Here is a 17,704-nt window from a genome sequence, read left to right as displayed (position 1 = left end):
CACAATATGACTTACCAAGAACCGTGTCAATAAATCCATGGAATTTCTTCGACCATTTTTTAGATTTAAGTCTTGGCGGCGAGTTGCGTGGAATCAAGAACAATGCCCTCATTGGATGCAAGTCACACAGTGGTGGTTGTGATTCGGCCATTTCCAATGCGGTAATACCTAACGACCAGAGATCGGATCGGTTGTCATAAGTTGCTTCTGGATTTTCATCGCAGGCAATAACCTCCGGAGCCATCCAATAAGGAGTACCTTTAAGAAAAGAAAAACGAAGATTTTATAAATTTGAATGCATTCCATAGTTAAAATGATAGCTACTCACCAATAAATGTATTTCTTCTGCCTATCGTTCGATCTAACTGAGCTGAAACACCAAAATCAACCAATTTGACTTCAGCATTATCTGTAAGGAGTACATTTTGTCCCTTGATGTCACGATGTATGACCTTATTCGAGTGCAAATAACTTAGACCGCGTAAAATTTCACGACAAATATACGCAATCCATTCTTCTTTAAGACTCTGTCCTTTTGTGGATTTTACCAAATCAGTTACAGAACCGGCACCACAATATTCCATAACCAACCAAAGTTGATCATCTTTCCCAGGAGGAGATTTCTTTATGAATGCACCATAGTATGTGGCAATATTACGATGGTTTGAATATTTTTTAAGCACATTTATTTCTAGCTTAATTTCTTCTTCTTCGTCTTCGGTAACGTCCATAACTTTGATGGCAGCTAATTGTCCAGTCTTTGTGTGTCGTCCCTGTGAAATAAAGATTGACATGAGTTAATAAATGATTATTAGAGTGGAATTAGCAATAAAAACAAGCCAAGCCAGTAGAAGTCTCCTATAAAAAGGTTGTCGAATTTGGAAAAACTATAAATATATAGTTTTTTCGTTACTGATGGACATTTTAATGGGCTCCAGCAGCTCAATAAAAAGTAAGCAGTTAATTCACATTTTTAATTATAAAAGTGATTTGTTTTTTCTCAACAAATTTGGCTAAGTGCCCAGTACCCAGTACCCAGAGTACAGTACCTGGAAAAAACAAAAACAACATCACTAACTACTTTAGATGCTTCCTCAAAGCTATTAAAAACCATTTTTGAAACTATACTTTTTTTCTTCTTATTGCAATCACGCCTAATTAAACTGCTGTAAAGCCAAAAGTAATTAAGAAATTTAAAAGCCCCCGTGAAAATACTGTAAATCACCGAGAGATTTTGAGATTTCTTCTAAAAATAAATTATTTACCCTTCAAATTTTCCAAATGTTCACAAGCAAAGCAAAGAAACCAAAAAAAATCAAAAATAAATAAACATCTCCTTAGATTTTGTTTCATCCCATTTGGAATTTAGTAGATTGTGGATTAAATACAAGGCGCTCCTCTGCTGTTATTGCTTATTGCATTTTTTTGTATATTTAGTGTGTTGTTTGTTGCAGCCAGCAGCACCAGTAGAAGCTTGTATACGTGGCTAGAAGTAGCAATAGCAATATCAGCATTCAGCACATGTGAGAAAAATCTCACTTTACACTAAAAACGAGGGCGAAGAGGGCGGACCAAAAGTAAACAACTTAAAAAGCATAGTTAGAGTAGCGAAGAGAATTTTGCTTTTAAGCTACTGCTTTCATTACATGAAATGAATTCACTTGGTTCGTGGTGCGTCGTCGTCGTAGCCCGTACCTAGTAGTTTGTATTCGAGAGATGACTACGACTACGACGATGATGTCGATAACCCCCGGCCCTGTCATATTTCCTACTCTTGCAACAAGTCCGACACCATTTTCGTCATATCATTGTTTATAAAGGAATTTTTGCTCTACAGTGAGAAAATTCCATTTCTGTCGTAGATATGTTAATTAACGCCTAATCCCTCTTTGTCTCCCGCCCGTACCTGCACCAGCACTACCTATAAAACGCATGTACATATGCTGTATGCACCAACAGCAGCGCCATCCCTCGTGTACCCTCGTACTACTCTGAAATATAAATACTCGTCGTCAGTCGGAGTAAAGTAAACTGACTGTACACATGAACTATGATGAAATTGCCATTTGTGTAACTTAGAAGAAAAACAAAATTCAAAAAAGCAACGTATGGGAGGCTGATGAGGTTGGGAGCAAGGTTGGTTTTGGAATCGGTTGTGCTTGTGCACTCCACATCCAATGCATCCAACATACATAGAATCTCATTTTGCACTGAGTTGTAGAATTTTTTAGTACTAAGTACATAACATTTATCTACAAACACTGAAACGGTTTTTTTTTCTACATTTAATTAATTGACTGAAATTAAAGTGAGAAATTGAGAATTTTATCCTTGAGGTGGACAAATTTGTCAACGAATAACAAATGTTTTGAAGTGTATTTGAATTATGTTAACTTGAAAATCATGCATTTAAGTTTGACATTGCTGGTGCTGATGTGGCGTTGAGTCGCGTCGGTCGGTACAAGGGGAAAGATTTATTTTATTGGGTTAAATGTTGTTACAATTTTGGAATTTTTTAATCATATAAGTATTGTAGGTCTCCGTTTTAATGAATTTAAAGTAACAAACATGACCTAATCTTATAATTAATTGCAAAACTAATGTAAGTTGTATATTAATGACGTGTTTTTTATACACGCGATGGATAAGATGGGAAGATTCGAGCTCTTCTAACATAGTTTTTACATGATTTTATAATCAGAATAGATTTAATTCAGGGGTTGGCATTTTAAATTAGTAATCTCAGATCATTTTTTGGAAAGTTTTTAGAACACCATGTTTTTTTAGAAGGTTTCAATTAATTATCAGAGCTACATATACAGAAAAACAAAAACTTAGAATTGAATACAAATTCGGCAGTATTTAAAACATGTTTCCATAGCTCTAATTTGTTTAAGTTTTGCATATTTTAAAAATACTAACCTAATCTCGAATTAGCCAACTTCTGATTTCCTTCAAAATAAACAGAAGTTTCAAGAGCAAACTTGAGGTTTCTCTGACAAAAATTATTCGTGGTTCGAAAAATGGGACGGTCATGATTTTATTAAAATAATAAGTATTTCAAAGCCAACGACTATAATACTATTGGAATTGATAGAGGATTAGTTCGCCTTACACTGAAGCAAGATGAGAATTAAAATTTGGCTATATCTTTGCGTCCTTTAAATTATTATTTTCAATAATAAGGCTAAATTGAAGTGCATTTGAAAGAGGCCAGTCTCTTTCTTGCCCTTAATGTACCACTCTTGGCAACTTTTTGTTTTATTTTGGTCATGACTTGTATTTAATTTTTGAAACTTGCGTATCTGTTCAAAAATATCCATGGGAGTTTATGGCAATTCTAGAGTTGGCAAACTTAAGAAAGAGTGAAAAAATGGCTCTAATTTTCCAATATGACATTTCATTTTGAAAAACCCTCTATTTAGAGAGGTGTCACTTTTGAAATTTGACATGTAAATACTTCACCATTCCTTAAAATGAAATGATTTGTTCTTTAACTTCCAAAATTAAATACAAAAATGGTGACAATTTTGCAATCAGAGTTTTCAGAATTCTGAAATTAAGTGGATTTCTGTATTCTATATTTCGATATTTGCGATTTTCAAGTTCATTTCAATGAATTCGACAAGTGAAATCATTTTGACACAGAATTAATATAAACTATAGAAAATGAAGTAATTTTAGAAATAGATTTGTTTCGTTGAAAGGTGTTGCTACACTTCATATTTAAGAAAACATATACATAAAAGCATTTAAAACGATTTTTTAGCAGGTACGAAAAATGTCTTCCCTACAACATTTTGAATAACACTATGTCCTTAAGAACTTTTAAGACTTTACTTCCACTGTGCTGCGGCCAATAGCAACCCTTAGTATTTTCGAGCTCCTTTCCGATAAGAAATAGCTGTAAAAGACTCTATATTTCATATTTTTCAAATGAAAGAGAATCTTATGAAAAACAGGGTAAAAAGTTTAATTGGAGCATTAGGTATTGCAACTTTTTACAGTTCTGTCGGAGAGAGGCCTTAAGAAATTTTAATTAATTTTAATTCTTGCCTTTAGATATTTGAAATTCTTAAAAAGTGGTATCACGAGCCCTGTGTTCTAATTCAATATTTTATCTACGACATTATCTGATACTATTGACAATTTCAGCTTATGAAATAATGGTTTCAAATTTTTACTTCTTGTTAAAAAAAAAGTGGTCTTAAATTCAAAATCATACGTTTTAGTTTCGGAAGCTACATTTTTCATGAAATAGAGCATAAGGCCCTACGTAACGAAATCAATAAACACATAGCAGTAGAAAAATAAAACTATTACAAGAACAAGGTTATACAATTTAAGACTGATTCGAAGAAAACACGGGGTCTTATTAACGAAATACTAGGACGAAAGAAAACGAATTTCGACGAAATATTGCAAACAAATTTTAAAAAAGAGATGACAACACTATCAATGGAATTGGTGGAGTTTTTCTCTCCTCAGACAGAAAAAATAATCCACAAATGCAATATAACAACGTCAAACAACATCAATGACATAGTGGAAAGTTCAATATTTTTATATGCAACTAATATCGCTGAGATTGAAAACATACTAGATACACTTGGAGAAAATAAAGCTCCAGGATTTGATGGAATCAAAGCAATTGATATAAAAAGCTATAAGCATGTCTTTGTATTTGCTCCTATTTTATGCAAATTAATTAATTTGAGTATAACTCAATCAAAAATTCCATCTACCTTTAAAACAGCAGTAGTAAGGCCGATTTACAAAGGAGGAGCAAAGGAACAACAAAACAACAATTGAAAAATGTGTGGAAGGTGTGATTGCCACCAGGTTGCAAGGTTTTGTTGACAAACATGCATTGATTCATAGAAGCCAGTACGGTTTTCAGAAGGGTTAAAATGCAGGAAAGTTACTTAGTGAGTTTGCGAATTGTGTAAACGAAAGTTTAGATAAGAAGCATCACGTATTACTAATATTCATTGACACATTTAATCACTCAAATCTTATTGAAGCTCTAAGAAGAATTGGAATTCGTGGCTCTATGGCTGATTGGCTGACAGAATATCTGCAAAACAGAACATTGTGTGTTAAAACCAAATGTGCTATGAGTGAGAAAAAAGTAATGAGATATGGAGTTCCGCAGGGATCTTAACTGGGTCCAATTTTGTTTGTCTTATACACTAACAAATTGCTACGACTCTTCAAACAGAGTATTCCCTTAACTTTTGCTGATGATACGGCTATTGTCGTTCGCCATAGTTATCTTGATACGGCAACAAAAATAATTCAAGACAACGGCTTGGTAATATCAGAAGCCCACAGTTTAAACCGATAAAACAAAAGATTTATTACAGAATGATAAATGCCCTAAAACACAAAAAGAATATATCGAATTAGTAAACAACTACAAGTATTTGGGAGTAGTAATAGACAGTCACTTTTTATGGGATAAATTTATAGACAAATTGAGGATGGAATTTAAGAAAGTAATGTTTGCGCTATCTCATAAGTGCATTACTTTTTGATGGAATCTAGTATACGTTATGGTATACTTGCTTGAAGTAATGCAGTTAAAACCGATATTATCAAAATTTAAAAAATACAAAATGCAACTATAAAACAAATTAACAACAACTATCGACAAACGTATGACACACTTTTTAAGCCCCTGCAAGTTGAAGATATTTTTAAGATGACAACCATAATAGAATACTTTGATGACAACCGATTCAATCAACCAATTCAACACCAACTTAACACCAGAAGACGTGCACAAGGAATGTTACAGATACCAAGAAACTACGACAATTACGGAACTACCAAGAGAAATTGTCATGCTTTAAAACTTTTAAAAAAACGAAAAAAAGAACTTATTAAATATTTCATTAATTGTACACTTTAAAATTTTATACATATTTTATTACGAGTATAACCGATACTTATTTTTTCTTTTAAATTGGAACTTTGAAATTGCACTTTATATAAAATCGGAAACTTTGCTTACGTTCATTTTAATTGATAAATATTCTTCTGCTGACAAGCTTCGGTTTCGCAGGTACTATTGTAAAAACCATAATCAGATAAATAAAAAAAAACATATAAAGGGTGATTTTTTTGAGGTTAGGATTTTCATGCATTAGTATTTGACAGATCACGCGGGATTTCAGACATGGTGTCAAAGAGAAAGATGCTCAGTATGCTTTGACATTTCATCATGAATAGACTTACTAACGAGCAACGCTTGCAAATCATTGAATTTTATTACCAAAATCAGTGTTTGGTTCGAAATGTGTTTCGCGCTTTACGTCCGATTTATGGTCTACATAATCGACCAAGTGAGCAAACAATTAATGCGATTGTGACCAAGTTTCGCACTCACTTACTTACTTACTTAAGGTGGCGCTACAGTCCGGGGCGGACCTGGGCCTCAACCAACAAGCGTCTCCAGCCAGCTCGGTCCCTAGCTAGCTGTCTCCAGTTTCGCACGCCAAGTTGGTTGAGGTCCTCTTTCACCTGGGTGCGCCACCTGAGTCGCGGTCTTCCTCTACTGCGCCGTCCCTCGGGATTGGATTCGAAGACCTTCCGGGCTGGAGCGTTGATGTCCATCCGCCCTTCATGACCTAGCCATCTTAGCCGTTGGACTTCGATTCTGCTAACTAGGTCAGTGTCGCTGTACAGCCCGTACAGCTCGTCGTTATATCTTCTCCTCCATTCTCCATCTATGCGTACGGGACCAAAAATCGCCCGAAGAATTTTTCTCTCGAAGCATCCTAAGACGCTCTCATCGCACTCAGTTTACTTTATTGGACATTAAACCAACCACACGAATGCGTACAGTGCGTACAGAAGAGAATATTGCGTCTATTTCTGAGAGTGTTGCTGAAGACCGTGAAATGTCGATTCGTCGCCGTTCGCAGCAATTGGGTTTGTTTTATTCGACCACATGGAAGATTTTACGCAAAGATCTTGGGGTAATACCGTATAAAATACAGCTCGTGCAAGAACTGAAGCCGAACGATCTGCCACAACGTCGAATTTTCAGTGAATGGGCCCTAGAAAAGTTGGCAGAAAATCCGCTTTTTTATCGACAAATTTTGTTCAGCGATGAGGTTCATTTCTGGTTGAATGGCTACGTAAATAAGCAAAATTGCCGCATTTGGAGTGAAGAGCATCCAGAAGCCGTTCAAGAACTGCTCATGCATCCCGAAAAATGCACTGTTTGGTGTGGTTTGTACGCTGGTGGAATCATTGGATCGTATTTTTTCAAAGATGCTGTTGGACGCAACGTTACGGTGAATGGCGATCGCTATCGTTCAATGCTAACAAACTTTTTGTTGCCAAAAATGGAAGAACTGAACTTGGTTGACATGTGGTTTCAACAAGATGGCGCTACATGCCACACAGCTCGCGATTCTATGGCCATTTTGAGGCAAAACTTCGGAGAACAATTCATCTCAAGGAATGGACCGGTAAGTTGGCCACCAAGATCATGCGATTTGACGCCTTTAGACTATTTTTTGTGGGGCTACGTCAAGTCTAAAGTCTACACAAATAAGCCAGCAACTATTCCAGCTTTGGAAGACAACATTTCCGAAGAAATTCGGGCTATTCCGGACTTTCCGAATGGACCACCTAAGACGCAGCCGCGGTCAACATTTAAATGAAATTATCTTCAAAAAGTAAATGTCATGGACCAATCTAACGTTTCAAATAAAGAATCGATGAGATTTTGCAAATTGTATGCGTTTTTTTTTTTTTTTTAAATTTCTCAAGCTCTTAAAAAATCACCGTTTAAAAAACCATTAATTATTTTATTTTTCAGCGAACGGAAAGAAATTATTTTTGCATTTACAAATCTTTTCGCAAGATCGAAAAAAGATTAAGTACTGTTTTTAGTTTCGAAATCTTAAGTGTAATACAAAATGTTTGAAATAGGACTGACTCTCTGAAAGCGAAATACCAAGTAGTTATTCAGGATCGAAAATAAAAGACACTGCATGAATGTCTGTTCCTAATCACAGCTTTAAGCCCTTAATCGCCTTTCTACTCATCTCATAAGAAATTTTTCAAAAACACTTTTTTATGACATTTAAAATCATGAAAATGAATATAAAATAAACCAGCAGTGTGTTCATATATGCGTTTCGCCCCGATTTAATGGTTGGGCTCATCAGAAGATATGAACACCATGATAATTTATTTTATATTCATTTTCATGATTTTAAATCATATTTATTAAATTAAACGGTGTTCAGGAAAAAACAATTGGACTGTTAACAGTCAAACATTTCATCTTCAAAAACGTTTATCTTGGTAGTTTAATTTTCCTAGTTGAGATTGATACAACGTTTGTATTGAACAGCAATTGGACTTCAAAGTTATATATGAGTAAGTGAAGTAAATAAAAACTAAGCTTATCCTTTTTCGTGACACGATATAAACTCAAACATGCAATTATTCAAAGGAAGAACGGGTATCGTCTTTGTTATTATTTTATTTGTATATGAAGTTTTCCAATAAATAAACTAATTAAATGAAAAGTTTAACTTGTCTATGACATGCAACTAATTTAAAGTTATGACCTAAAAAAATATAACATGCAATAATAATAAATAAATAATTGCTTTATTTTCACCCGCTTCTAACACGATACCCCAATTCATATGTTGATGGGAACAAATTATAATTAAACATGTTATAAAACCCTATAACTTTAAATAAACTATTGTTAGTTATGTTGGTATCGTTAAAAATTATGTACCTACAAATTGTAGCATAACTGATGATGGTTCATTTTGTATGAGTTTAAAATTATAGATAATGTTGAAAATATATACATATACATATGTATGCATGAAATGATATCGTGGTATCGGATTTCGAATATTTTTCTAAGAATAAGAAAGGGAGTAGTCGTGGGATTCAACATTTCTTCATCATCATAGCCATCATCATTGTCATCAATGAATGAAAAACCTTGACTCTTTGTTTTGGGTTTGTATTTGAAATAAAAACAATTTCTATCCCCCTAAGCGAAATAAAACAACATAAAGATAAAATATGTCACATCAAGATTATTATCGATTATGCCAAAGGTATGAGCAAATATTCTTCGAGGAATTTTCTTGCTTAGCAATAAATCTTTTTCTCTACAGAGGAGGGCGACAATACTGTTTACTAGGTTAAATAATAATAAGAATTTGTCTTTATTAGAAAAATAATAAATTAGAACTAGAAATATTGAATGGAACATTAATTAGCCAAACAGGATTTTTTATATTTCGGGGATTAGAATTCTGTCGATGAATGGAGAAAAAGTTGCAAATATCAAATAAACTGTGCCAAAAAAAAACAATACTGTTTTCAAGGATTAAGTTGTCATTAAATATAGAATCACACCATATAATTGTTTTAACACGACAAAAAGGTGTTTATGGTTGCCTAGAGAAGCAATGGAAGTCATTATAAACTTGACCTCAATGTATTTGGTCTTAGAAAACTCCGGTAAGGATGCCATATTGAGATTTGCCAACATGGGAAAGTAGAAAAGGAAAAGCATAGGTTATAGAGAAAGAGCCTTGACTTGCAAGTCCTTGTAAAAAAACCTTTTGGAAATTCCAAGAGATGGTATGATAAAAAAATATAGCTTCGAAAAAAAAAACTTTTAAACGGGGTAGGTGAAAATGTCATCAAACACCAATTCGTACACTTATGTTTGTGGCCCTGGAACTAAACTTTTTATACCAATGATGCAGTCCACTAGCATGTTCCAAGTGGAAGTCAACGCCATATGTCAATGCACAGAATGTTACCATGAAAGAACGGATTATTGAATTTTTATAAAAAAAAAACCATTTAATATCGAAAACAATATTTTCTGTAAAATAAAAAAAGTTTGAAGACAATATTTTTAATTTTTGAAAAGCAAATTTTTACAAAGTTTTAGTATTTTTTGTTTGGGTTTTTATTTTTTGTAAAAAAACTGTCAATTAGATTTTCCTTAAAATTTTACTAAATATTTTTTTCAAGTTGGAAGCCAAGCTAATTAGTTGGAAGCCATAATCTCAAATTTTTGAAAAGATATTTGAGTCGAAATTAAATGTTTACCAACTTTGAGTAATGTTTTTTTTTCAGGTTTTTATTTTTTATAAAAAAAGTGTTAATTCGATTTTCTAACATTTTACCAGATGTTAAAAACATTATTTTTCATTGCACAATATTGTTTTGGAGATTAAATCATTTTATATTCGTAAAATTTTCAAGGTGACATATTTTTTTTTCAGTTTTCGATTCTTGAGATATTTAGGGTTAACCAAAATGTTCACCTTTTTTTTTAAACTGCTATCGTAAAAAAAAACACCCACGCAGTTTTTTTAGAGCCCTTTCTGCCTTATTTTCTGTATAACAAAATTTATTTGAAGTCGATATCTATTCTGATTCTTGAGCTATGGACAACGAAACAAACGTCGCGAACGTACGCACACACGGACCTTGAAACGTCGAGAAATGTCAAAATTTGACAAATCGGACCCATTACAATTACTTCCATGTACTCTACAAGAACCAAAATATTGCAATCATGTCAGACAGTCACATTAAAAGCACCAAGCTTCTATTCGATAAGCTTGAAGCTGGCGTGGGAATTTGTTGATAGATTAAATGAGCTGGGCAAGTACTATAAAGTCTAACTTCATAAGGTTGTTGACTCGTTGGAGTCTAGGAAAATGAAAAAGCAGATTCCTTAGAAAAACAGGGAGCAACAATACCCATAACCCTATTGTGGCATAGGAGAGAATGTGATGAAAATTAAGATCAAATCAAGGAAGAAAGTCAAAGGATCAATACTTTATAATGAACTCCTCAGACAACGACAGGCTAAACTACTATGGAAAACTACAACCACAAATGATTTGCAGATTGTATAACTCCTATAACTAGTGGGAATAATATAATAATAATAATAAATTTTCTCACTGGTCATTGCAAGCTGAATAGACAACTCAGTATCCTAGAATTGGAGAGTAGTGTCATCGGCCGTACTATGAAGTACAGAAATTTATTTGCTAGCCGTACTACGCGAATGTGTAATGCCTTGCCACGCTTTATCTTTCCTCATCATTGCAATTATTGTGATTAGTGGAAATATAGTTTTCCGTTGGCTTTTTTGGTCGCTGTAGTTTTTTCAATGAAACAATTAAGTTACTTTAATTTTCCGAACGTTTCGGCAGATTGTGTAAACCCGTTTGTTTACATTGTTGTATTTGTAGTTTTGACAATTAGTCCATGAATAGATATGAAAACAAAAAAAAAAAATGATGCCGTGGGTTAACGGCACTTTGCAAAGCAAAAACAAAATGGGGAGGTTAATAAGTTTTTTTCGGGTTTTTCTTTTTACTTTTTTCGATGCAAGTCAGTTTTAAGCTTTAATTTTGCAGTCATTTTATTGATAGCGAACCATTGTACATTTTTGTCTTGAAAAAAGCATGTTCAACATCAGTTTATTATAATTAAGTCACTAATTTAGAGTAATCATTACGAAATTCTTTAAATTTAATAATTAATCTCGAATTATTGTATCAGTGATGCGTTCGAACAACCATCAAGTTAAGGCTGCGAACGCAATTTTTTTTATTGAATTCTAACAAATTTTCGTTAATGAACGGTCCGAATATTTATTTTGCAAGTAATTAAAATCTGTATCAATTTAACTAATCGAAGTATATTTATAATTTGTTTTTAATGATTTAAGCTTGCAACAATTCCATTTTGATTAATAAATATTAAATTTAAAAAGGATTATAATCGCAAAATACCTTATCCTTAACATTCTTGATTGATGGAAGTATACATGTACATATTTGCTCAAAAAAACTATGTGTCAAAAGAAAACCAATGTTTTAAAAAACTAATCAGAACAATTATAGCGAACCTGTTGAATAAATTTAGAGCAAATAAAATGAAAATTTTGACATGTATCACAAAATAAAAACGTCCTAAAATCGTTCTGAACTAATGCACAAGTCATTCAATATATCAAGTTACGCTATTAATGTTTATTGTTGACGTACAGAAGTTTTTTTTAGTGAATTCCCACAGTTTAACGCAAAATACAATTTTCATTCGTTCCTTAAAAATGTTTAATTACTTATTATTTTTTGAATGGTAATAAAAGTGCTGCTAATAATGAACAAAATTAATGAGTTTTACGTATATATTTTTGTTTTTCTTAATATAATAAATACTTACATAGAATCTGAACTAGCTAAAGTTAGCAATGGAACTTCATAAGTATGATTCTCGTAGCATTGTCTGTACAAAAAAATACGGAGGCACCCGCCTATTGTTTTCACCTAAACTTCTAACGTCGCCGAAAAAATGCTCTAATCAAACTACACCTGAAAAAATTGTCTGTTTTGTTGTTTTACAAAGTATTGAGTTACACTTTTGTCCATTTCCAATCATACTTAACCAGTTACAGCGCATTTTGGGTTCACAAATAATTTAAGTAAACAAAATACAGCACTAATAAATCATTAAATATGTATTTGGTCAGTTTTATTTTATTTAATATACATTTACACCATTTATTCGGATTGAAATTAAAAAGCTATACAAATTTTCCAATTTAACACCATGTCAGCACTTCAGATTCTGTTGGTTCGGATTGTTTCGTTTTTGAACGAAGACCAAAATGAAGCATTTAGATGTGCCTGAGAACTAAAATGAAGCATTTTGATGGGCCGGAACACTAAATGTGAGAATGTGTTTGGTTTTTGCATCATTTCACCCACACTTTCTTACATTTAGTGTGCAGTTAGCTTGTAGACAAACCGAAATGTCAGTCTGAGATTCCCATCTTGTTAAATGGAGTATTTTTGCTTTTAGTTGGATCAATGTGATACAAATACAATAAAGTTTACTAACTCAATAATATTAATAAATAGTAAATAGAACTTCCACGCCATCAAAGTTTGGAGAACGACCGGTTACAATGATGTGACTGGCCAGGGCCAGGAGATGTTCATTTGATTTAAAATTGCAGTTCATTTTGTTTGAGTCTAGTAAAACATTGGTTAAGTGTTTTGTTTGATTTGAAAGCAAGGCGAACCTCTGTCAATTTTTAGGAAATGCATTTTTTGAAGTTGTCGGATAAAGTTTGGACGTAAACCATGGTTTTGTGGTGCGTTCTAACAGGCTCATGAATATTTTCTCGTGGAATTTGCATTATGTGTTTTAAAAAGAGACTTCGAATTATGGTAGAAGGATAACCTTCCATCTATTCCTTATGCTCACACTGTGTTTTTGGCATATTAAAGATATACAAAAACCTTAAAGTGTTTGCTAATTATAAAAAAAATGTAAATTTTGTAATGCGTTAAATTTACCAGAAACACAGATATCTGGAACATTACTCAATAGAAGAGAAATAGTTATCTTACCTTAAAACACTCCAAATACTACAGTTCTTCAGCTCATTATAGGGGCAAAATAGATCTTTAGATCGCACTGCATTAGTACTACATCAATTAATTCATTAATAAATATTTATTGATTTGAAAAACTATCACGAACCTTATTGAATAAGGCTCCATTAAGCCTTAAAATGAGTTGTTTTGAATTTTAAGTTGATAGAGTGATTTTGGAGTCCGATTTTTATTAAGGCCATCAAAAACCACCAGAAAGTACAATTTGATTGTCAGGAATACACAAATTGATTGACAAATGATATTAGTGATTTGCTTGTGCTTTTGAGCTCTATAAAATAAAAACTTTGAAAAGGTGGTTTTTAAAGCACAATTTGGTTATAACGATATTTTTCAACTGTTTGATCTCTTGGGAAATTAAAGTTTCTTTCAAATTCCTTTCAACATTTTATGTTAAAGTTCAATGAAATATAGAATAGATAAGCATCTGTGCACATTTAAGTTTCAAAATCAATTTTTTTTTAAATATATTTCTCAAGAGACTTTATTTCTAGATAAACTGTGATATTCTTTGACCTAAAAAGCAAAATTCTCTGAATTCATATTTGTTTTTTTTTTTTTGATTTTTATCTTTTCTAACCTTTGGCTGATCTATAGACGTTATTTATATATCCATGCATAAATAAATATACATATTTCAAAATTTGGATTTGAAAACAGTCGTTGTCGTCACAACATAAGAGAGCAGTTCTCAGCAGTGAATATATTATTATTTCACATATGTACATACCTAATTTGTTTGTATTATTATTATTTTTAATATTGAAAAACACACAAGACCTGTGTTCTTCAGTCTTTTAGTTTGCAATTCAATTGTTGATTTGATCCAAGAAGCTAAATTGATAGCGTGTGTCGTTATTGATGTGGGCGCTTAAAATTATTTCATAAAAGCGCACACAAACCCATATGACCCAGAGTCAACAAAACATATCAACACAAAAATGTAATAAATTCAAAATACTAAATTATGCTGATGTTGAAATTCAACTTAAATTTTTTTTAATTTGAATTGAAATGACAACAATTCAAATGAGTTTGAAGAGGAGTCGGTCTCGGTATCGGCATAGTTTTATTTTTTAAACAATGTCATTGTCATCGAAAAAAATGAGAAGAGAATTCATAATTTTTGTACATAAATTCTTAAATGCCAAGCATAATTATTATTCATTTAGCTTTAGATGGGAATCTTTCAGCTTAATTGACTGCTATTTCTATACTTATTTATACTCGTATATCAAATGAAATGAGAACACATTTATCATGAGATGAGCGGCGGGCGGCGGCGGCGGTGATGGTGGTCAAAAATCTACATTAATTAATATAGAAACTTCCATAAAAGTTTTGATAAAATACATAAATAAACTATGCAACCGTAAAAAGTCATCTGAACAGAAATATCACAGTGAAAATTAAAGCCCATAATAAGTCGGTAGGTAAATATAACGAAAGAATATGTGGGGCTGTTATTTTTTGTTTTGTATTCATTCAACTTTACTAATTGAAACCATTATTTAAGTTAAATTAAGAAATAACAGAACAACAAAACATCCGGCAGACTTATTAAAAATAAATTTGTCAACTCCCAATACTCAGAAGTAAATATTCTAAGAAATGCGATAGTGTATTTCAAATGACATTATTCTTTTCTGTCTGAGTACATTAGGGTTCAATTGATTAGGCATATACAAACATTTTACTTTTCATAGAATTTTTGAAAAGAGTTGTCACTTTACTTTGAACTGTCTATGAAATTAGATCAAAATTCTTGAGATTCACGTACAAGAGGTGTTTTTTTTAGAAGCTACATGAAAAGTTTTAAGTTGTTTGACAGTTACAAAATGTCAAACTGTGATGACATTTCTGTTTAGTAAGGTTTTGCTTATTATCATGAATCGTTTAAAGCTAGAGTAACGTCTTCAAATTATGGCAATTTACTTTAAAGTAAAATCTTGTTCCGAAGAATTGTGTTTAGTAATGAAATTGATTTCTGGTTAAAAGATTCGTCAGCAAAAAAAATTAGCCACTAACGAATCCATTAAAATTAATGTGCTTTACACGCCGCTGGTCCTTATTTCTTTCGAAGTGAGGAAAGAATCTCACTTTTTTCCAAAAATGAATTACATAAACATTGACGACATTCATTTCCAACAACAGACTGGTCAAACCATCAATCTGTAGCTAAGCCAATTTGGTGACAACCTCATTTTCTGAATTGGTCCTGTTCTAGGTTAGAATAGGTTAAGGGGCTGACAGTTGATGTCTTTACCGTCACATTTAGATCAGTACAGATCCATTGTGATACCCCTCAGTATTGCAACTCAAGCTAATAAGAAAAAACCTGTGTTTAGTTAGTCAAGCCATTTAGAGGCTTTGACGAAGTTCAGAATGTTAGTACCTGGCGTACTAGAGAGTTCTTCTAAATCCCCGAAGAAATAGTTGCCAAGCAGTTACTTCCTTTGATGGGAGAGTGCGGGATAGTGACACAGAAAGTGCGAAGTGTCTTCATGCATCTCCTCGTCACCGCATCCTCTGCATAGATATCTGAACTGATTCTCATCTTCTTCATATGATAACCTAACAGATTATGTCCGGTGATTATGCTTACAAGTGATCGAAGTGATCCCTTGTTTGTTAAAACAGGGCCAGATCTTTCTTGTAGTGCCACAGGTCTCAAGAAGGGTCCACCTTTCATCGGCCTTGATAGTTATTCTTTTTGAGATTTCCTGTTTTAAATAACAGGTAGGGGTGCTAACTAGCTTTCTCGTTCCCTAGTATATCGCTGTGGCCTGGGACCCAGCAGAGTCTAATGTTGTGCTGTGCGCCAAGAACCTTAAGCTTGTCGCGGCAGCATGAAACAAACTTCGATTTTACCTCAGTTACAGTAATCGGTTTTATTGCCGCTTGGCTATCAATGTAGAAGGTAATATCGGCTCGTGGTATCATTGATACCTTTTAAGCAATTGTTGTCACTGCCAAAACCTCCGCTTGGAAGACGCTACTGTAGTTTGGAAGCCTAAGCGAGGCGGTTAACTTGAGAGATTCAGAATAGAAGCCTGCCCTTGCACCAGTGTCCATTTTAGAGCCATCAGTATAGATAGCTTTTGACGACTCACTGGAGTATGGTATATTATCTATCCATTCCTCTCTGCTTGGGATGGCAGCCTGGAATGGTTTATGAAAATCAAGTTCGGATATTTTACAGTCCGTTGTATTACTATGACCCATAACTTTATGAAGGATCTGGGCATGTCCTATGGAACTGCTTATCCAGACTTTAGTTTGACAAACTCTCAGGGCACTTTTAGAAGCAGATCCTTGACCAAGGAGGTCTAGAGGAATTGGTCCTGTTCTGGTGGTCTCCTTGTCCATGTGCATATCATTGTCTGTGTTCAATCTCAGACAGATAGGTCATCCGGATACCTTTTTGTTAGAGTTTAACGTTTAAAATAACAGTTGAAAAAAAACAGCTGAGATGTCAAAAAAGGAATAAAAAGAATTTCTGGGGTATGTAGGCATCTGACAGAACAGCTGATTCAACACATGGTTGAAATTTATTTTTTGACAGCTATCCAGCTCGCTCAACAAGGTATCTAAAAATCCACCTATACAAGATACCCTATCCACCACGGGATTGTACGCAGCCATTGTTTCTCGATGACTTTTTATGAGTGTTTGGTAACTGTCGACAATGTTCTACCAAATTGTTATCATACAAATACAAAGTAACAATATTTATGTCTTATATTATTCTATAAAGTTTTCAAGCTCCTAAGAAGCTGAGATGAACAGAATTCGGGACTGGTATGAATTTAGAGTGCAGATTTTATAAATCTATCGTCCGTTTTTTAGACAGCTGTCATTTTGTAAACGGTTCTCTTTTGACATTAGATAAGAAAGTAAACGATACAATTACTTCAAATGGAATGATATTCGCTTCAAACGTATTGAAGTTGTTAAAATTGACTATAAAAATATAGTGAACATTTTGCACTCACAGTTTGCAGTTTAGCGAGAAAAGATTCGTGACGGTGCTACCAAAATATTGCGTTTTAACACCTTTGAGCTTTCTTCTTTAGGGCCACTTTAACAATCAGGACCAGGCCCATGATCCACATTCGATTGAAGGTCCTTAGATTAAATTCTTGAAGTTATCGAAGTCATGTAGCTGACAAAAAATAAAAACAAACCAATACTTTTTAAGGATCAAG

At 33.3% G+C, this 17,704-nt stretch overlaps 1 protein-coding gene across 15 annotated transcripts in view; it reads right to left on the bottom strand.

Moving 5' to 3' along the window:
• Positions 1–17,704, bottom strand: part of LOC129947820 (serine/threonine-protein kinase mig-15) — a 103,822-nt gene that overhangs the window by 28,701 nt on the left and 57,417 nt on the right. For all 15 annotated transcript variants that reach the window (XM_056058519.1, XM_056058527.1, XM_056058528.1 and 12 more), the window contains exons 3-4: positions 329–773; positions 16–258 (exon numbers count right to left, since the gene is read on the bottom strand). In XM_056058519.1, coding sequence (XP_055914494.1) covers positions 16–258; positions 329–773 — 688 coding nt within the window. The remainder of the gene's footprint in view (positions 1–15; positions 259–328; positions 774–17,704) is intronic.

This window comes from Eupeodes corollae, chromosome 2 (genome assembly GCF_945859685.1).
Source record: "Eupeodes corollae chromosome 2, idEupCoro1.1, whole genome shotgun sequence".
Classification (NCBI taxonomy): Eukaryota; Metazoa; Arthropoda; class Insecta; order Diptera; family Syrphidae; genus Eupeodes; species Eupeodes corollae.
This window is presented reverse-complemented; position numbering and strand designations above follow the sequence as displayed.